The sequence below is a fragment of the Peromyscus maniculatus genome, chromosome 5, assembly GCF_049852395.1.
Source record: "Peromyscus maniculatus bairdii isolate BWxNUB_F1_BW_parent chromosome 5, HU_Pman_BW_mat_3.1, whole genome shotgun sequence".
In the NCBI taxonomy this organism is placed as follows: domain Eukaryota; kingdom Metazoa; phylum Chordata; class Mammalia; order Rodentia; family Cricetidae; genus Peromyscus; species Peromyscus maniculatus.
In genome coordinates this window covers 52,922,169-52,943,332 of record NC_134856.1, presented here as the reverse complement: position 1 = coordinate 52,943,332, position 21,164 = coordinate 52,922,169, and the positions used below count along the sequence as shown (strand labels likewise).

Below are 21,164 nucleotides of genomic sequence, written 5' to 3'. Positions count from 1 at the left end.
GGCTTTAAACTCGTGATCCTCCTGATTATGGTGACCCCAGCAGGACTTCTGTAAAAGTCACTGTAAGTCTTTCTCTGGCTTCCCTTGGTTACAGAATTGTAAGTCATTTGGGTATAATATAGCAACTAAATACTGTCCCATAATTGTGATTGCCTTGAGGAAAGTCCTGAAACGTGAGTTCAAGGTGACCTTGCTGTTTGCAGGAGGGTGGCCTTGCCTTAGAGCACAGTGTGTGCACTTGTCCTCATGGTCTCTGATCATGCTCTTCCTTGACTCCAGCTGACCCCATTGTGCCATGTAATGAAACCCGGTGGAGTCAGAAATGGCAGTCATCACGACCCCTGAGAAGAGCCAGCCTCTCCCTGGGCTCTGGATTCTGGCATGCCACAGGAAGACATTCAAGTCGGCGATTGCTAAGAGCCATTCCTCGGCAGGTTGCCCAGACATTGCAGGCAGATGTGCTGTGGCAGATGGGATACACAGGTGTGTACTGCAGACCAGGGACTTGGACAGTCAGCATCCAGGGAGGCAGTTTGCTGGGTTGTCCTGCCACAGCTCTGCCAACACATACTTCTATCCTTCCTACCGTGTATGAGCTGGGTACAGTGAATTTTCCTGGTATTTGCCTCTTAAGCCCAGCATGTGTTTCACATCTAAAAATTTGTGTGTATGTGCTTGAACACAAGTACATGTGCATGTAAGTATAGGAATGTGTGTGTGTGTGTGTGTGTGTGTGTGCACATATACATGAGTTCATATGTACATGTGTGTGTGAATATATGCCATGGTATGCATGTTAAGGTCAGAGGATGACTTGTAGGCGTCTCTTCTCTCGTACTATGTGGGACCTGGGAATGGAATGCAGGACCTTGGGCTTGAACATTTCTTTCCTGTTTTCACTACACAAAACAGCAGAACTCACAGCCCATGGCTGTCATCATGTGCTGCAGTACCACATCACATCTGCAAAGCTGCATTTTTCTAAGAAGGTGATAGCACTCAAAGATGGACACCTGGATTTGGACAGTTAGTCATATTTACTAATTGTAACTGTGGAGCAGCTGAGGGATCATCCCACTAGCTGGCCACTTGATTCAGGAAACACCGTGTCTTACACAATGAAACTCAGAATCAGTGAGAGTCCCTTTCCTTTGCTGACGAGAGCAAAACAGCTGTGTCTTCACTAGTGTGTGAACTTCACCTGTGAACTGTGTCCTATCCCAGGGGCCTGCCCTTGATTTCCTGTTTCTGTGGCTCCTTCAAAGGAACGGTGTTTTATGGGTAAAAATCAAGAAAGATTATTTCTCCCAATGTGATTGTTTGCTGTTTCCTCTTTTTGGGATAAGGTGCTAATGTCAGGGTTGCTGTTTTTGATACTGGGCTCAGTGAGAAGCATCCACACTTCAAGAATGTGAAGGAGAGAACCAACTGGACCAATGAGCGGACCCTGGATGATGGTAGGTCCCAGTCAGATGAGAGCAAGGCTCTTGGGTCTGGAGGCAGTACTTGTGAGTTACCCTGTGATTGCACAGACAAGCCCAAGTACTAAGAAGCTTTGCTGAGCCTCTCAGATGATGTGGGGAAGTAGAGGCTGGGAGAAGGAGGTACGTGCTGAGAAAGGTTGCCTGTGGAGTCGCACAGAGGAGAGCAGGAACAGTGGTGTCAGGAGTATGAGGGCAGACCACAGCAGAGGCTGCTTGTGTCCAAGACCAGGAGTGCGTGGTTGTTGGTTTGGAGTGTTCTACCTCAGCTGTCTCATGGGACTTCCTTTTTTGTGGCTGCAGGGCTGGGCCATGGCACATTTGTCGCCGGTGTGATTGCCAGCATGAGGGAGTGCCAGGGATTTGCCCCAGATGCAGAGCTGCACATCTTCAGGGTCTTTACCAACAATCAGGTAGGTGTTTGAGGGGCCTTGACACATGTGAGTGGTCAGAGCTGAGGTTGACATGAAGCACTGTGATACAGCCACGACAGATGGCACACTGCAGTACCAGCCTTCCTCATTGTCATGGGTGCCTCGCTGTCTCACATGTCCTGTCTTCTGTGTGTCCTTCCCCAGCACTGCATTCATCAGCCTTCTGCCCTAGTCCTCAAGACTGACCTTCCTCCAAGGCTACTGTACTTCCTTGATTTGTTTGTCTTTCACAATCAGGCTTGCCTGGACACTCTGGGCTACTGTGTAGGTCTTCCATGATGGACTAATGACATGTTCATGGCTTACATACCCCCCACCCCACCCTCCACCCCCTGCCACCATTTATTTCGTTCCCACTGCTGGAGAATGGGGACTGTGTTGCTGAACTCTGTATCCTAGTATCCCAGCACCTAAGGGTTACAGCTTTGTTTACTCATTTTGTCTGGAAACAGGAAGAGGCTACTGTAGGTGCGTGCGTGCGTGCGTGCGTGCGTGCGTGCGTGCGTGCGTGCGTGTGTGTGTGTTTTATTTGTGATACTCATTTATGTGTGTTTGTGTGTGGAGGCTATCTGTCAGCCTGAACATCATCCACCTTGTTTTTTGTTTTGTTTTTGACAGGGTCTCACTGTCTTTCCTTGGCTGGCCTGAAGCTTATTATGTAGACCAGGCTGGTCTCAAACTCATGAACTCATAGAGATTCTCCTGTCTCAGCCTCCTGAGTGCTGGGATTAAAGGCATGCATCACCACACCTGACTTCTCCTTGTTTCTTGAGACAGAATTTCTCATTGGTACTAAATAAAGAGAGAGAAGAGCAGTAGCAGTTGGTCCAGGAAGGGACTGAAACACAGTCCCTTCATATGATGTCATTCATTAGGAGAAAGGGCCTTATGGTGGGAGAGAGAGCATTAGACAGAAACAGTACCATTTATAGAGATCTAAGCATTATGGGACCTTAGAAGGAAAGAGATTCTTCCCTTTAAGGCCTGCAGAGCAATGTTGTTAAGAGACTAAGAGAGATGAGGAAAGAGGGGGAGATCACTATTAGGGGTGGGGTGGAGGCCAGAGGAGCCTCTTTAGAAAGCAGCTTAAGCACTTTCATAATTAGCACATCCCAAGAACAAAGAAATTATCAAGCTGGCAGTAAGTTTCATATCATGTGATTTAGTTCACTGTAGCATACAAAACAAAGAGCTTGGTACCATAAATTGAGAGCTGTCAAGTCACAGTATAGATTGCTTGACTTTGTTCTAGAGAGAGTTGCAGGGAGGCCTAACCTGATTCAGGCTAGAGGATCCTGTTTAAACATGTAGGCCCATGTTCAGGTAACTGGAACTTGTCCATTAGGCTAGTGTGGGTGGCAAAAAAGCCCCAGGGAGCTGCCTACTCAGTTGTGAGATTTCAAGTATGCACTACCACATCCAGATTTTTATGTGTGCATCAAACTCATTCATGTTTGTATAGCAAGTACTTGACTCTCTTAATTTTTTTCCTGTTGCTGTGACAAAATACTCTGTCAAAAGCAACTTAATGGAAAAAGAATTGATTCTAGCTCACAGTTCAAGGTTTTGTTCATCATGATCAGGAATCTGGGTGGCAGGAACTTTGAGGCAGCTGATCACAAGGATCCATAATCACAAAGCAGAAGAGCAGTGAATGCCAACTAGTGCTCGTTGCTTTTTTCCCTGAGTGTTCTGCCCTGTGGACCCACACACAATTAAAATGGGTCTTCCCATGTGAATTAATATAATCAAGATAACCCCTACCCCAGGCATGGCCATAGGCCCATGTCCCAGTTGTTTCTAGATTCTTCAAATTTACAGTTGACACTAGTGGTCACTACTCGGAACCATTTCTCCAGCCCTTATTTATTTATTTTTTTAAAGATTTATTTGTTTATTATCTATATAGTGTTCTGACTGCATGTATGCCTGTATGCCAGAAGAGGGTTCCAGATCTCATTATAAATGGTTGTGAGCTACCATGTGGTTGCTGGGAATTGAACTTGAGACCTCTGGAAGAACAGCCAGTGCTCTTAACCTCTAAGCCATCTCTCGTACTGCCTACCGCCCCTACCCCTCCACCCCCCCAGCCCATATTTTTTAAATTTTATTTTTGAGCTCCAGCACATCAAAAAGAAGCACAGTGATGACACCTACCTGTTCCTTCCAGTGGCTTTCAGCTCACTCCCCATAGTTCTTTGCTGCCTATGCTGCCTCTTAGGATTTCTTTTGCATATCAGCATGCAGTTTAGCTTTTTTAAAAAGCCTTTCAAAATACTCTTCCTTACTGTACTACTCTGCCTACTATGAGCTTGGTTTTGTGTTTTTGTTGTTGCTTGGTTTTTTGTTTTTGCTTTTGAGACAGGGTCTTACTCTGTAGCTCCAGACTAGTCTGGAACTCACTATGTAGCCCAGGCTGGCCTCAGACTCACAGCAGCCTTCCAGCTGCAGCTTCTAAAGTGCTTGGATTACAGTTGTGAGCCACTGTGCCTGGCTTAGCTTGTGTGTAAAAAAACAAATAATCAAAAAACAGAAGTAGTTCAAAAAGCAATGTAATTTACATAAGGAAAGTAGAGGATGCTCAACACTGGTAACATGATACTGTGAAGTGGCTGTGGTTGCTCCTGTTTGTCCTTCAGTCTTTTTAGGAATGAGGGGTGTTACACAGATGCCTTAAACTGTATAAATGCTTAACGTGACAGCAGTATCTTAGAATGAGTCCTTCTATGAGGCAGTTAGAAGCTCGGATTGGTCCTAGAAGGCATGCTATGAGGTAGACAGTTGCCTGATGCCCCCTGAGGAGAGACACAGCATAGAGCACAGTCCTCTTCTTTGGGTTTAGTTCAAGGACTTAGTTTGTGGGTGTAATGTTTACATTCTAAAGCATTTTTACTTGGGATTTGTCCCCATGCTTTGAAGAATGTGCTTGTCCTTAGAAACCAGAGCTGTCACAGCTCTTTACACTTCTGCTGAGGCCCTCAGAGGACTGTTTCGATTTAACCAGGTGTCTTACACATCTTGGTTTTTGGACGCCTTCAACTATGCCATCCTAAAGAAGATTGACGTTCTAAACCTTAGCATCGGCGGGCCTGACTTCATGGATCATCCCTTTGTTGACAAGGTTGGTCAAGTCACTGTGCAAGGGCAGTATGTTGGGTGACAGCTCCTGTGCTTTTGTACCTGAAGTGTGTGTCATTTCTGCTAGGTAATGACAGCTTTGTGAAACAGGGTTAATCACATGAACGTCAGAAACTGGCCTGGGAGCAAGTATTTTTAAGGAGCATTGCTGCCTCCCTGGCCTTTTTTTTTTTTTTTTAAAGAGATTTATTTATTTGTTATGTATACAACATTCTGCCTCCATGTATGCCTGCTCGCCAGGAGAGGGCAACGGATCTCATTATTGATGGCTATGAGCCATCATGTGGTTGCTGGGAATTGAACTCAGAACCTCTGGAAGAACAGCAGTGTTCTTAACCTCTGAGCCATCTCTCCAGCCCAACCTCCCTGGTGTCTTGATGCTTTTCTTTTAAACCTGCACTCTGTTTTTCTGAGCCTGGCCACTGGGCCAATGTGCTATGCATTGTCCAGCCCCAAGTTCATTGGGTTGTCTGGCTCCAAAACCTTATCCCATGTGCCCATCCCACAGGGCCTACTACTGCCTTAGAGGGGACTGTTCTTGGACATACTTGGAGAAGTTCCAGTTTGTGGGACAGTGACCTATTGATAGTAGCATTCATTAACGAAATGCTTGGTTATTTTGTAGGTGTGGGAATTAACAGCTAACAATGTGATCATGGTTTCTGCTATCGGCAATGATGGACCTCTTTATGGGTAAGTAATCCCAGGATAACTTGAGGGATTCTTAGTCCCCTGAAGTAACTGAAATTGTGTCTTCAGTCCATGTGTCTTTGTATGTGTTCTTGTTTATATCTATCTAAAATTTGTTGTTAGGTTTTTCATTAAAAAAATAGAATGCATAATGACCCCCAAGTCCTTACCACCTGCTTCAACAATTGTAAGTAGAAGGCAATCTTTTTTTATATTAATTTAAAAGAAAAAACTTAGCTATAGTTTAGAGACCTGAAAGTTTATTCTGCCCTTCCCCTCCCTCCAAAGTAGAACGGATCTTGGGAGATGGCTCAGTTGGCAAAGTGTTTGCCATGCCAGCATGAGGAACTGAATTTGGATTCCCAGCACTCATATAAAAAGCCAGCTGTGGCTGCATGTACCCGTGACCCCAGCACTAGGGTTAGGAATGAAGAGAGGATGATCCTTGGGGCTTGCTGGTCAGCTAGTCTAACCAGTTGATGAGCTTTGGTTCAGTGAGAGATGCGGCTTCAAAAAATAAGTTAGAGGACAGTGGAGGAAGACCCTCAGTGTTGCCCTCACTCTGCCAACACATGTGAGCATGTGTGTCCACATATGTGTCTACATATACCAAAATGTATGTATGCCCCACACACAAACAAAAATTAACCAGGAAGCTGGGCATGGTATCATATACCTGTAATCCCAGTGCTTGGGAGGTTTTGGAAACAGGAAGATCAGGAGTTCAAGTTCAGCGTGGACTACATGAGACCCTATTTCAAAGAAAACAAGACAGTAATTAGAATAGTGGGTTTGTTAGGGACAAGTATGTTCTGAGTATTTTTTGAGAGTCACTGTGTATGGCACAGTGATTAAGAGGTAAATGGATGAATGTCTGCCTGTCTCAAAAGAGCAGGTGTAAACACAGTGAGACTCATGTGTTAGGTGCATGATGCATTCATAAATGGTGCTTTGGGGCTGACAGGGTCGGTGAGGAGAGCAGCAGAAGACAAGTCAAGGTGTGCCTTATGCCAGTTTTTGGAAATTAAAACAGTGCAAGGCATGAAACACTTCCCACTGAAAAGTTCAGCCTGCTGGGTGTGGTGGCACATACTTTTAATCACAGACTGATGGGTCTCTGCTAGTTTGAGGCCAGCCTGGTCTACATAGTGAGATTCAGGACAGCTAGGGCCGTGTAGAAAGACCCTCTTTCAAAAACCCAAACAAACCAACCTGGGGGTCTCAGTTCTCTCCCTGTAGCTCTGGCTTACCTTCTACAGATGCCATTCATAAGCAGTCTCTGGGCGTACTTCTGGAATAGAATGCTTGTCACCCTCAGTCACAGAGTAATCAGGATGAGTGCAGTTCAGTCCTGGAACCAAGGGTATAAGGTGACCTCAGAGAAAAGAGAAGTTGCCAGGGGAATGTGTTTTACATGTCATGTGCAATAAGGAGAGAGACTGGTTGTATGTATAGCTGTATATACACATTCATTTGTTCATACTGCATTTGGCTGAGATGTCCTTGGAGCTCTTGCTGAGGGAAGGCAGGCTGTCTAGAGGAGAGGCAAGTGTATGCAAAGCATCCAGAGCATAGGACAAGGCCAATGATGTGAAGTTGGTGTTTATATGGCAGTCCTATGGTACAGTCTGATGTGCAAACCATCCCTCCTCCCTCCCTCCCTTCCTTTCCCTCCCTCCCTCCCTTTCCCTCCCTTCCTCCCTTCCTTAATTATATATACAATGCTCTGTCTGCGTGTATGCCTGCAGGCCAGAAGAGGGCACCAGATCTCATTACAGATGTTTGTGAGCCACCATGTGGTTGCTGGGACCTCTGGAAGAACAGCCAGTTTTCTGAACTGCTGAGCCATCTCTCTAGCCCAATGTCAGCTTTTCTTGTTTCCTTTTTATGTGTTCTCCCTCATGCCTCTTCTCCCATTTTTGACAGCCCTATTCAATTCAGAATCAGCTGGGTTGTCAGGTTCCTCTCTTCCTGTCTTTAGGCTTTCTTACCCTGGCTGTTTTAGCATGAACAGAAGTGGGACCAGGCATGACCAGACAGGTGTGATGGGGCCTATTCAGGCTGAGGACCTTCCCTTTTGAGCCTTAGCCTTACTGTTTGTCTCAGGGTCCTGGGCCTGCTCTTCAGGTGTTGTGCAGGTGATGCTGACACACAGGGAGAGCTCTGACTGGCAGCTGTTCCTTCTTTCCTTTGGTCTGTTTGATTGCTGTGCAGGCCAACATAGCAGCAGTTTTCTAATAGACAGATGTGCCTAGTGGGCAAATACACATTGTTCTCTGATACTCTAGCTGGGATTGGCAAACTTCCTCAGATGTCAGAGAGTCTAAATAGTGTAGGCTTTGTGGTCAGAAGGTCTCTACCCTGGTGATGAGAAAGCAGCAGGGAGATGGAGAAATGGATAAATTTGGCCATGTCCTACTAAAGCTATGTGTACAAAAACAGGTGTGGCACCTAATTTGCAAACATGGCAACTTGCCAGCTCTTTGCCAGAACTTTTTGACCTGTGCACATCCTCCTTGGGTCTGATTCCCACCTGTGTCTCCAGTAGAAGCAATTGAAGGTTCTCCTGTCAATACTGCCTGTCCTTTATTGTGCTGTTCTGACATTCTGACACAGGCCCTGCCTGAACCGCTGCTGTTGTAGTGAGTCATCACCTCTGAGAGCTTCTGAGCTGAGAGTTGGGAAGTTAGTGGAGCTGAGAAGGAAAATCTTGAGGAGTGGCCCTGTGTAGGCTTGTTGATGTGCTCAGAGTACTCACAGACCTGGGCATCTTCTCTCTCTGCAGTGGTGGCAAGTGGCATGTGGCCCATCCCTGTGTCCTAGGTCATGAAAAGTTACCATTTTACAGCTTGGCATGGGAGGAGTGCTCCCAGTGCCAGTCAGAGGACAGAAGCATGCCCTGAAAGTGAGGTGGGCAGCCCCTATTTTCTTTACCAGGATCTCTGGATCCTGCACCCTTGGCCCTGAGACTGATGAAAGTTAGTCTGCAGCTGTAGCCACTCTCCTTTGCAGTCCTAACAGGGCTTCTTGCTTCTTTTATTTCCTGGCTTGGCCCTCTGGGTGCCTCCCGTATTTTCTTAAAGGTTAAGATTTGGGGATTGACACATGGAGGGAGGTAGGAAATGGCGATCCTCTGTTGACTTCAGTAGGAGGTTCTGCCATGTGCTTTTGTTAGTCTCTGCTACTTACCTTCATGGAGATGTGCAGATGTGCAGCAGCATCACTGGGGGAGAAGCCTTTCTGCTGCCTCTGAGTGGCTACTTGGTTACAGAGTAGTCTTGGCTGAGTGTGCTTTGAGCCTCTGAAAGCACATGCTCTAGACTCTTGCTGCACATCCCTGAAACCCCTGGGAATCAGTTGTGCTTACAGCATTGTCAGGGTTCTTGGAGCAGAGCTGTCATGTGTGGAGCTGCATATGTTCTTAAGTGCTCCTGCTTTCCAGCCAGCTTCACCTTGACTTCGAAATGTAAATCTTTTTAGACAGCTCTAGCTGGCCCAGAATTTGCTGTATAGACCAGGCTGGCCTTGAACTTAGAGAGATCCACCTGCTTCTGCCTCCTGAGTGCTAGGATTAAAAGTATGCATCACCATGCCTGGCTAGGACCCAAACCTTTTGTTAGTCATTTTACTATAACTTTTTGTGCAGAACTACTGCCATGAGGTCCTGGCATGTGTTTGTCATCTAAGGGCTCAAGATTTCAGGGTGACGGTAGCTATCCTCACATTCTCTTAAGGAAGTGGCATGCATACAGTAGGTCTGACTGTAGCAACACAACTATGGATCTGGGCTCATCTTAGGTAGTATCTGTTCTGATGAAAGAGGCAGAATAATCGACTCCAAAGTGGTGTGGGAACATGTAGGTGAGTGAGAAACTGATTTGTATGCTCGGGGGAAGTCCATGGCCAGGACAGATCCAGGGAATCCAGGGAGGAGAAATCCTCAAGATAGGCCCCATTTGTGCATGATAAGGTGGAAAATGAGAGAAGAAACAAATGACCTTCCAGATAAGAGGCTATCGCGTGAAGGTACAGGAATGTGGCATTTCACAGGACAGCTCTGAGGAACAGCCTTCCGTCAAAGCTATACATATCTTGTACAGAAGAACCTAAGATATTGCCTTAAATTTTTCTGAGAGTGCTTGACCTGGTTTGAATTATTCATTTTAAATTATTTTTCTCCTTTTTTTTTTTTTTTTCCTCTTTTATATGTCTCAATTTAGCACTCTGAATAACCCTGCTGATCAGATGGATGTGATTGGAGTGGGTGGCATTGACTTTGAAGATAACATCGCCCGCTTTTCTTCCAGGGGAATGACTACCTGGGTATGCTTTTCTTTTTCTTTTCTTTTTATTTTTTGGTTTTTGGTTTTTGGTTTTTTGAGACAGGGTTTCTCCATGTAGTTTTGGTGCCTGTCCTGGATCTTGCTCTGTAGCCGAGACTGGCCTCAAACTCAGAGATCCACCTGGCTCTGCCTCCCAAGTTCTGGGATTAAAGGCGTGCACCCCCACTGCCCAGCCCTGGGTATGCTTTTCTATATTAGCCTAATGTGACTCACGGAGCCCTTGGTCTATCAGCTCTGACATGTATTTGTTAGTGCACCGTCAGAAAAATAGCCCGGGCTGTGGATATGTGCACGTGCACACACACGCGCATGCACATGGGCAAACATACCACCACCACCACCCACCCCCATGAGGACAAGAGGTCAGGCTCCTTTGGTGTTCGCCACCTTAGTCCAGTGAGTTGAGCTGCCATGCAGATCCTGGGTGGATTCTGAGGGGCCTTTCCCAGTCCCAATCTTTCACTGTCTTCTGAAGCTCACATGTAGGTGAGGTAGACTCAGGCTCAGTTGTCTAAACTGCGAGAAAGACAGCGATTCTCCTCAATACAAGCTCAGATAGATCTTTGGCCTTAAGAAGTAAATTCCAAGGTTGGTAATTTAGCTCCATGGGAGAACACTGGCTGACAAGTGCCAGACTCCACTAAAGTGAAAATGAAAACCCAGTGAGAATAGTTAATGTCTGTTCTTCCAACAGTCATTGCATTCACTGTCCCTAGTGTTAGTGATTAATCAGTATCAGAATGTTAGTGATTGAGCTGCTTGGGATATGATTGTGTATCACTTCACCCTCCTTTACCTCAGTTTGGTTCAAAATTAGAGGTTCCCCAGAGCAGCACTCAGTTGCTTTATCCTTCAAGAGATGACTGGGGAGCACCTGTTCATAGTGTTCTTTGGGGTCAGATCATGTCTCATTGCTCTAGTTTGTGCTGAGCTCTGGGAGATCTCAAGAAGGGCCCAGAAAGATTCACAGCTTCCTGGGAACGTTTAGGCCTTGTCCCCACCCCACCCTCCACAGCACTCTATAGACTAATCTTCCATGCCAGCCTCTGTTGTACAGTGTGGGCTCTTTCAGATGCTAGTCTCTGTCCCTCACACACTGGATGCCCTCTCTGGAGCTGACCTATTCATTGCCTTGACTTCTGTCTGGTCGAGCCTACTCTGAGTCAGGCCTGCACTCTGCTGTGTGTTCTTTGTGTTCCCTAGCATGTCCTTTGTGCTGTTAGATAGCAAGAAAACAGAGCATCTGTTAGCATCAGTCTGTAGCTCCCTGGGTAAGTACCTTTACCAACTGTACATGGTGCCATGTCCGTGGCCTTCCTCAAGGGCTCATTTTTCAGTGATACCAAGAAATGTTTGAGTTATCTGTGAAGCTGTGGCAAACAGTGTCTTCACCCTTTGCCCATGCTTCTACACTCCTTTTATGACTGATTGACTGGAAAAGGTTTTCATTTCAAATAGGTCAGGTATACTTTTTCTCAACAGAATATAGTATTCTTGGCCAGGCATGGTGGCACATACTTGTAATCCCAGCACTAAGGAGACTAGAATAAGAGATTACAAATAAGTCAAGTCTAGTCTGAGCTACCCAGCAAAACCATGTCTAGAAATCCATAGAAAAGGGTGTAGGGGAGAAAGTTAGTTTAAAATCCTTTTGTGTTTTTCATACAGGCCCACGTTTTAGGGATCTGAAGACTGATGTCTGAAGGCATGCCTGTCTTCAGTGATGCCTTACCCTTTGAAATAGCAAATCATAACCACATGCTGGTTTTCTTTATGAAGACACTTGTAAATATTTTTCAGTTTTAGTTTTCTTAGTTCTCTGATGTATTACTTAGATTATCAGAAGGTAGAGCAGGCTGTTGGTTCTCTCAGTGACAAGTCAGTGACTGCTTTCTGATCTGAGCAGTTATTAAAATATCAGCAAAATTACTTTTTTTCTTTGTTATTTTAGTATTATACTTCTTTGTTTGTTTTTTGTTTTTCAAGACAGGGTTTCTCTGTAATCTGGCTTTCATGAACCTCTTAGACCAGGCTGGCCTTGAACTCAGAGAGATCCAACTGCCTCTGCCTCCTGAGTGCTGGGATTAAAGGCATGTACCATTGCCACCTGGCTAATTTTAGTATTACAGAACATACTAAAGCAGTTTTATTTTTTGTGTTACCACTAAAGCTTGTTTTCAGTTCACTGTGTATTTCAGACTCAAACCAGTATCTTCTCGGACGACGATCTATCTGGTTTTAGTCACACATAACCTTCCATGGCTAAGGGCTATAGATGTGAGAAGAAACCAAGCTACCCTTGTTTGTAGGAACTACCAGGAGGCTATGGTCGTGTGAAACCTGACATTGTCACCTATGGTGCCGGAGTGCGGGGTTCCGGTGTGAAAGGGGGCTGCCGGGCACTCTCGGGGACCAGTGTCGCTTCTCCAGTGGTTGCTGGGGCTGTCACCTTGTTAGTAAGGTGAGTATCACACAGCTGACCTTTGCTTCCTCTGCTCCCTCATCCCCCACAGGAGGCAGGATCCCCTCTGTGTGCTGGCCGGAAGCTGGAGTAAACCAGAAAGCCCTGCAGGGCAGGGCACGTATCTGTTGCCCTCCAAGGCTCGTGATGGAGATGTGTTTGTGTGATGGGCTGGGCTTTGTTCTTGCAATATGTGTGTGTCGGGCAAGAACACAGTGTGCAAGTTTCCTTGCCGAAACCCCATTTCCTTAGCAAGAAATATTTTTCTCTTATTAAATAAGTTCTGTGCAAATTTAACAATATACCATTTTGTCATGGGACACAGAGAATAACTGGTTTCTGCTGAAACAAGTTAACAGCCGTCACCTCACGTTTTGTTTCCATGCTCTTAGCTAAGGAGCTGTGAAGCCACTTAGGTCCTGACAGCCAGCTACTTTCCTTGATGACTGATGAGTGTCTGTGCCACGCATTCTGTCGTGTTGAATCTCATCTGTAGTTGGAGTGGAGCTTAGTCCTCGGCCCTTCCTCCTGCAGGTGACGAAACTAGAAGCAGCTTCTGAAATGTGGTAGACCAGAACTAAAGCACGCCTGCCTGGCCGTGCCCAGAGGGGCCGTCGCCTTTCTTCCCAGTTGTGTCTTTGAATGCCTGCATCCCCTGACGCCAGGCTTTCTCCTTCTCTAGTTGAGGTCTTGGTTGAGGGACCATATTGTAATAACGCAAACCTCTACATATTTGAAATTTGTATTCTGTGCTCATTTTATAACAAAGCAAATTGCAAGTTGGTTTGTGTTATTAATAATGTTGATGGGAACAGTCTGTCTTTTGCCTGATCTTCCCTTATAAGTCAGAGCAGGTCTTTGAAAGTGACAGCACCGCCCAGAAATAAGTGTGTGCTTCCTGGAAACAGGGCTTCCCTCCCCTGTGAAACAGCAGAAGAGGCAGGCAGCCTTGCCCTTGACAGACTCACTCTCGCTTTTCTATGTGCTGAGTGAAGGGCTCTGTGCGGGCTCTTGTTTCTAGTACTGTGGATTCTAGAAGCAGGAAATACTGGTCTGCTTTTGCCTGTCACATAATTGTCAGCAGGAAGCCGGGCTTCCCAATTCTCTGTAAAGCCCATCTGTCTCTGCCAAGTGAGTGGGAAGGTGAGGAGGCTGTGTTTACTGTTCCCAGTAGCAGCTCTCAACACAAGCAGTTTCAGCGTTGAGGGAACCTTCACCTCACCTCTCCACATCAGATGCCATTGTGGTAGTCCAGCAGTTGTGGGTACAGGAGCCTGTGGTGTGGTAGATGCTGCTCAGTGAGGAAGTGGAGTCTACTGACCTGTAATTTCTAGTAGTACTCTCATTCCTCAGGAAGAGCTTGTCCTGCTGTCTCTTACTGTCTAGCTACCCATTAAAAAACTTGCTTGCCTCTCAGATCAGCTTCCATCTGTGTTAATATTTAGGGATCTAAGTGGAAAGTAAATTTTCCATTTTTGCCTGCCAACCGCCCCACAATCTAGTCACTAAAACTTATTTGTATGTGATACATAGATAAGAAAACATGAACATTTCAGTTATAGTGAGCCAAGCTGGCCAAACAAGGCTACATGTTAGTGTGTTGAGGTGCAGTCTAATGATGGCATGTTCACAGTGGCCTCAGGCCTCCAAATCCCAAACCAAAGACAAGGACTGGCACTGGAGGCAATGGTCCTCCCTCACCGTGCACTCCTGCCCACCTCTCGTTGGGTCTCTCTCCAATATCCACTTGTGTTCCTTTCCATCTCCCAGCCAGCCAGCTGGTGTCCCTCTCTGGGGACCCTGCACCTCTTTGATGGTTTTGCCTTCTGTAACCTGTGTGACCGATTTATTCAGATTATCAGGAAACTATTATTCATTCATTTTGTATAAATAGGCATGAGCCTACAAATTCACTGCTGAGAAAAGTTGTGTGGAGATTTACTGAGTGGTCAGGCCTGACACAGGGACCTGTGGAGTTCATGGAATTCTCATCTCCTGGCTCCACTGGACCAGAAGTCCTGCTAGATAGAGAACAAACTGCAGGCTACATGCTGGCCCTTTTGCAGATTGGAGGCAGTTTGGTTTTCATTCTGCACTAAGAGAAAAGTGAGCAAATACTGCTTCTCATTCCCCAGCACAGTGCAGAAGCGGGAGCTGGTAAATCCTGCCAGTGTGAAACAAGCCCTGATTGCATCAGCCCGGAGGCTTCCTGGTGTCAACATGTTTGAGCAAGGCCATGGCAAGCTGGATCTGCTGCGAGCCTATCAGATCCTCAGCAGCTATAAACCACAGGCGAGGTGGGTATGTGCTGGCATCCTCAGTAGGGCTTGCCTATACTGGGCCCTTGGGCCCCCTCTGCATGTAAGAGTAGCCTGACATTGGGAGTGATGGCCCCCACACTCAGTTGTAAGGATGAGAGCTGCTTCTACCAGGGGCTGCCTGCAAAAAACCTGGCTTCTCTTGACACGGTGACACTATGTTACCTTAATGAATGTGACAAAAAGAATGGTTTCCATTTCTTTAATTTTGAAACAACCTAGGTTTGCAGAAAATTTGCAAAAAATGAAATTGTCTATCATGTTCGCTCAGCTTCTCTGACGAGAGAACGGTAACAGCTTAGCTGACCTGACACAACTATTTGAAGTCATGTGTGGCACTGGCTCTGTAGATAAGGTCTCTGTAGCCACTCAGACTCTGTGCTTACCCTTGTGTTCTTTGTCCTGTTGGGGTTCCGGGCCCTACATGGTCATTTGTTAGCCTGGCCTCTGGCCCCTGCAGTCTGTTTGTGTTTTGTCATTTCTGCTTTGACTCCCGGAGCAAAGAGCTGGTTGCTTACATTACAGATTGTCTCCAGTGGGTTTTATCTTCTGTTTTCTCATGATTGGTCTGAGGCTGTTTTTCACCAAAACTTTTTTTTTCACCTTTTATTTTGAGATGATTTTAGATTTATATCAGAGTTTCACAAATAGTACTGAGAACCCAGAAGTTCTCCTCCCAACTTCTCCTAATGTTGGCATCTTAATGGCACCAGCTCAGCTGCCCAGTCTGGAGTGCCACCTAGACAACATTGTATACTGGGTCCCACACAGGCCTTTCTGGTCCAGGACCCCCTGGAATATTTTTGTTCTCTGTCCTTCATTTGACCTTTATATAGATTTGGACCTGTCTCTGGGCTCTGAGTGCCAGTTCACTGCTCTGTCCATATGCCACTGCCACTCTGTTCTGTTCTGTTGAGGGCTTCTATTTGTGTTTTTATGTGCAGGAGGGCTGGTTCCCATTGTTCATCTTCTTGGCTCTTTTTTGGAGATTTTTTTCTTTGTGTGGCTTTTCATAGTAACTTGGCTTTCCATAAGAGAGCTTGTTAGCATTTTTATTGGGTTACAAGTTTAAATCAGCTGAAGAGGGATGGTTTGTATTAATACGTTTTTAATTGTGTTTGTGGAGAGTGGAGGTGCTGTACATGTGAGTGCAGTTCCCACAGAGGCCAGAAGAGGACATCCAGTCCCCTGCAGCTGGAGTTAATAGACAGTTGTGAGCTGTCTGACATGGGTGCTGAGACCCAAACTTGGGACCTTTGCAAAACCATTCTTTTTTTTATTTTATGTGGATGGGTGTGTTGCCTGCATGTATGTCTGTCCACCACCTGTGTGTGGTTCCTGTGGGGTCCAGAAGAAGGTGTTAGGTCCCCTGGAACAGGAGTTACAGACCTTTGTTAGTTGCCATGTGGGTGCTGGGAATCATACTTGGCTCTCTGAAAGAACGGCCAATGCTCCAGCTGTTGAGACATCTCGTCCCAGTATTTGCTCATAATGGCTATGCCATTTATTCAAGGTTTTTGTGTCTCCCAAGAGGCTTTACACACTCCTCCTGTAGGTCTCACATGTTGCTTGGTAAGTTTAAGTGTTTAATCTTTTTATTGTCACGATTGCCAGGCGTTTCTCTTTAGTTACAGCTTCTAGCTGGTTGATATAATTCTTATAATTTAATATCCTGCTGTCTTGTGAATTATGTCTTGATTCAGTTTGCTTGTTGATTCTCTAGTTTTCCAGATATACTAATATATCATGTAATTGGAAACAGAGGTAGTTCTGTCTTTCTTACCAACTCTTAAGCCTTTTTTGGTGCTAGAGACATGGCTCGGTGTTTAAGAATATGTACTATTCTTACGGAAGACCTGAGCAGGGTTCCTAGCATCCATAGTGGGTGTCTGACAATTGCTAGCTCCAGAGGGATCTGATGCCTCTAGCTTCTGCAGGCACCTGCACTTGGCACACATACCCACACATAGTCTCACACACATAATACATAATTAAAACTTTTTTAAAAATTTAAAGCCTTTGTTGACTGTTCTGTCCACTTGGACCGGGTAATGTCTCCAGCGAAGTGCTGATAGCTTTGGCTGGGAGCAGTGGCATCCCCACGTGGCTCCTCAGTGTTTCACCACTATAGTCAGTGCTGCTTTTGGGACTCGGTGTAGGTGTTATCACGGTAGGATTTTCTAGTTGCTGGTTTTTTCTATTGTTTCACACCAAGACCATGCTTAGAGTTTTGTAGACTGTTCAGCATCAATAAGAGCCTGTAGTTTAGACTTCCTGACATCAAATCAGTCTTTCGTTCCTGAAACTACCACTGCTTGGACAGTGCTGCTTGGTGTGCTGTTTTCTTTGTGGGGTATTGAATTGTGCTTGCTTAGGAATTCTTAGTTGAATGATGCTAATTGGTTTAAACTGTTCATGGAGCAGTTAAAATAAGTACTTTTACTGACTCAGATAACCGTACAACCAGCCACTAGGAGTGAGACTAGGTGGTATCTATTAGAATGGCTAAATGTAAATGTTGGTTATAGTTCTCCATAGATGGCAGAATATCCCTAAAGATGTTGTTTGGGAAGCTAGGGATATGGCCCAATCTGTAAACTACTTGCTATTCAAGCATGAGATCATTAATTCAATCCCCAGAATAGATACATAAAAGCTAAATGCAGTGGCCCACTCACGTAATCAGGCAGATCCCTGGAGCTTGCTGGTCAGCCAGTCTAGCTGAATCTATGAGACTAATGTTCTGGTGAGACATCCTACCCTACAGAACAAGTTGAACATCCGTCTATCCTGAGGAACACCACTTGAGATTGACCTCTGGTGTCCATACGTGCTTAAACATGAAAACATGTACACAAAGATAATGTTAGGATTTTATGCAGTAATTCAGTTTGCCACATATGTTCAAGGTGAGTGTGCCATCATGAGATAGATGAAACAGTACAGAGCTATATGCCCACTGTCTGTTTGCCGTATCCACTTCCTGTGTGTCTTCACATTTGCACAGATCTCTGACACCAATGCTTGCTAGGAATAGTATTAACCTGACACAGATGCATTTCAGACACTAGGAATGAAAGGAAGTGCAGCATCATTGTGTCAGCACTTCTGCGCCATCTCAGCCAGGCCGCAACCTCTCCAGGCTCAGCATTTTATTGGAAGGTTTTATGGGTCTCAGCTGAGGGTGTCGGGTACAGCAGAGCAAGAATACAGAGGGACCTGCTGTAAGTGAGGAAGGCAGCTGGTGAGCAGGGAATCTGGAGGAATCCAGACTTGGGCTTCCCACCTTCCCCCTCCTGCCCCGCCCCCAAGCAGGGTTCTATAGAGCTGGCTTTTTGACCAAGCAGCAGGCTGCATAGGTACGTGGGTGGATTTCTGCACAAGAAAGCTTCTTGCAACTTCAGTCCATGGTTTGCTGCTATAGCAGCTGACAGAGCCCCTAGCTACCGAAGGCGGGAGGTGCTTCCTATGGATCTGCGCTGTTTACTCCAGCAGTCGGGGAGCTGCACGGTGGGCACACCCTAGTGCTGGCCAGGGCAGCCCTGCAGTATGCAGCTCCACTGTACTGCCTGTGCCCAGCTTGCTGCCTGCTTCCCGTTGCTTTCTGATGTGGTCTACACTAACACTCTGTTCGTTGTTTCAGCTTGAGTCCTAGCTACATCGACCTGACTGAGTGTCCCTACATGTGGCCCTACTGCTCCCAGCCCATCTACTATGGAGGAATGCCAACAATCGTTAATGTCACCATCCTCAATGGCATGGGAGTCACAGGAAGAATTGTGGATAAGGTGAAACTCCTCTGTGTGACATGGCCCAGACTTGTATACCTTAGTTATCCCTCCTGAAATTAAGAAAGGGCTGAGCTGGGTGTGGTGTTGCACATCTTTAGTCCCAGCACTTGGGAGGCAGAGGCAGATGAATCTCTTAAGTTTGAGGACAGCCTGGTCTACATAGCAAGTTCTAGGACAGCCAGTGCTACGTAGTGAGACCCTGTCTCAGAAAAGGGGGAGGGGCTGCTACTTTCCCCTGCTTACGCTTCAGAGAGTTGGTGGGCAGCTCTTTCTCATACAGAAAGTCATACCTGCTCCTATACAGGAAAGTCAGAGCCTCAATTTATTCTGTGGCTTTGACTCCTGAATGGCAGAGCACATTTTAGTTTTCATAGCCACTGACTGATGAAAATGACTTTGTTCCTTAGTGAACATGAACAGGCCCTCATGTTTAGGCCTTTATATCACTCAGTGATAAGGGATAGAGGAGAAAGCATAGAAAACTGACTTCTACCTCCAGTACCCAGCTATTGTTTAAAACATATTCTTTACCAGATCTTATTTCAACAGGATGTCACGTTTATTGTTGTGTGGTGGGCAAAAATTTATTTTAGTTTTTCCACTGTAAGCATATGAAAATACACCAGTGTATTGTCAGTGTGTGTCAGCATGATGGGGTGTTGGGTTATCATTTGGTCACTGTGTGCTCTTGCTTGAACAGTTGTGTGGCTTTTCTGTGTAAATATTTTGCTATTACACACAGAGTTTTCTTTTATGAGTTATTTCTGGTGTGTGGTCCGTAGATGAGACTCTTGAGTCAGGGTGTGGACGTACTGCAGTTGTTGGTGCAGACACCAAATCTCTGCAAGAGAGCTGTGTCCACCAGACTGCTGCTGCTGCTGCTGCTGTTGATGGCTGCCTGTACCATGCCTGCACTGGATGATATAGCTTTCTCAGTTTTATATTTCATGAGGCTCTTTTCAGTTGTCAGTGTGTTGTTAGTAGTCACACAACTACGTCAACACTGCATCCAAGAACATTCCTGTCACCCCTAAAAACACTACACCCATCAGCATTTACTCTGTCCTCGTGGTCGTTGTCAATTTCCCCTCACCCCCCACCCCACGTCCCTGTGTCCATAAATCTGCACTTTTCCTTTTTCATTTTTGTATTTGTCTCTGTGTAGCCCTCGCTGCCCTAGAATTGCTATATAGACCAGGCTGGCCTCAAACTCCCAGAGATCCGCCTGCCTCTAATTCCCAATGCTAGGATTAAAGGCGTGCGCTACCATACCTGGCTCAGTCTGCTTTTCATCTCTTGGTTTGTCTGCTCTGAACTATTCACACTATAGGACTCGTGTGTGTGTGTGTGTGTGTGTGTGTGTGTGTGTGTGTGTGTGTGTGTGTGTGTGTGTGTGTGTGTTCTGCTATGACTGGCTTTTCTCATTGAAATCTTCTCAAGGTTCCTCATGCATCTTTCAGTGATTTACTCCTTTTTATTGCTGAGTGATACTCCAGAGTATGGATGTTGCCAGTTTTTTTTCTTAAGTGTGTATGTGTGTGGTGGGGAGGGGGAGTTTTTTAGAGGTAGGTGCTCTGGTTAGGGAAGACTGTAAAACAACTATATGGGTTGGGTACCGCTGCATGTGTTTACTAATTATCTATCGTCCCTCAGTGCCAATTCCCTCTGTGTTTCCTTCCTAGTTTTTACTGGAATTGGAGGTTTGTTTCCCTGCTGCTCTTACAGTGTCTGTATCTTAGAAAGATAGCTGTTGCTATGGGTTTGTTGTTGTTTTTGAGACAGGGTTTCTCTGTTGTAGTTTTGGTGTCTGTCCTGGATCTCACTCTGTAGACCAGGCTGGCCTTGAACTCAGAGATCCACCTGGCTCTGCCTCCCGAGTGCTGGGATTAACGGCGTGCACCACTACCACCCGGCTGTTGCTATGGTTTTTATAGTGTTCCCCGCTATGCCACTCCCGGTTTTCTTGTTCTCTGATATGACTTACTGTGGTTGTTTTATTAACTCTCACTTCCTCTATAAAAGGTTTGTACTTTGATATAGTTGAACTTTCATATTTTGTGATTATTTTCTGTTGTTTGAAAAATTATAACCCCCTACAGGGGTATGATAAAGTCAGTTTTATGTTTACACTAATTCTTGTTTATATGATTAAACATTAAGTTTCTTCATCAGTTAGTGTTTGTTGCATAAGAGATGGATGGAAGTTAAATTTTTTTTCTCAGTTGCCAACCAGTAGCTCCAAGAGTAGCTATTAACTGGGATTTGTGGTGGTGTGTCCTACAGGAGCTTCTTTTCCAGAACTTTATTTATTTATTTAGCTATGCTGAGTCACTTTGGCAGCTGCCCTGGCTCTGTAAGCTTTGTGGCTTGTGAGGGCGTCAGTGACTTAGGTCTGTATGGTTTCTAGGTGCTCTCTTCTTGCCTGCCTCTCCTCTCTCCTCTGGTCCGTGGTGGGGTGTGCATGTTACACAGCAGGGCAGTACCTACAGCCAGTGCACAGCCCTTCCT

General features: G+C 45.7%; 1 protein-coding gene across 2 annotated transcripts in view; it reads left to right on the top strand.

Moving 5' to 3' along the window:
• Mbtps1 (membrane bound transcription factor peptidase, site 1) overlaps positions 1-21,164 on the top strand; it is a 55,849-nt gene that overhangs the window by 17,370 nt on the left and 17,315 nt on the right. For both annotated transcript variants that reach the window (XM_042277767.2, XM_042277768.2), the window contains exons 4-12: positions 280-483; positions 1,347-1,457; positions 1,785-1,894; positions 4,920-5,036; positions 5,679-5,746; positions 9,964-10,066; positions 12,396-12,547; positions 14,683-14,844; positions 18,509-18,653. In XM_042277767.2, the coding sequence (XP_042133701.1) occupies positions 280-483; positions 1,347-1,457; positions 1,785-1,894; positions 4,920-5,036; positions 5,679-5,746; positions 9,964-10,066; positions 12,396-12,547; positions 14,683-14,844; positions 18,509-18,653 (1,172 nt within the window). The remainder of the gene's footprint in view (positions 1-279; positions 484-1,346; positions 1,458-1,784; positions 1,895-4,919; positions 5,037-5,678; positions 5,747-9,963; positions 10,067-12,395; positions 12,548-14,682; positions 14,845-18,508; positions 18,654-21,164) is intronic.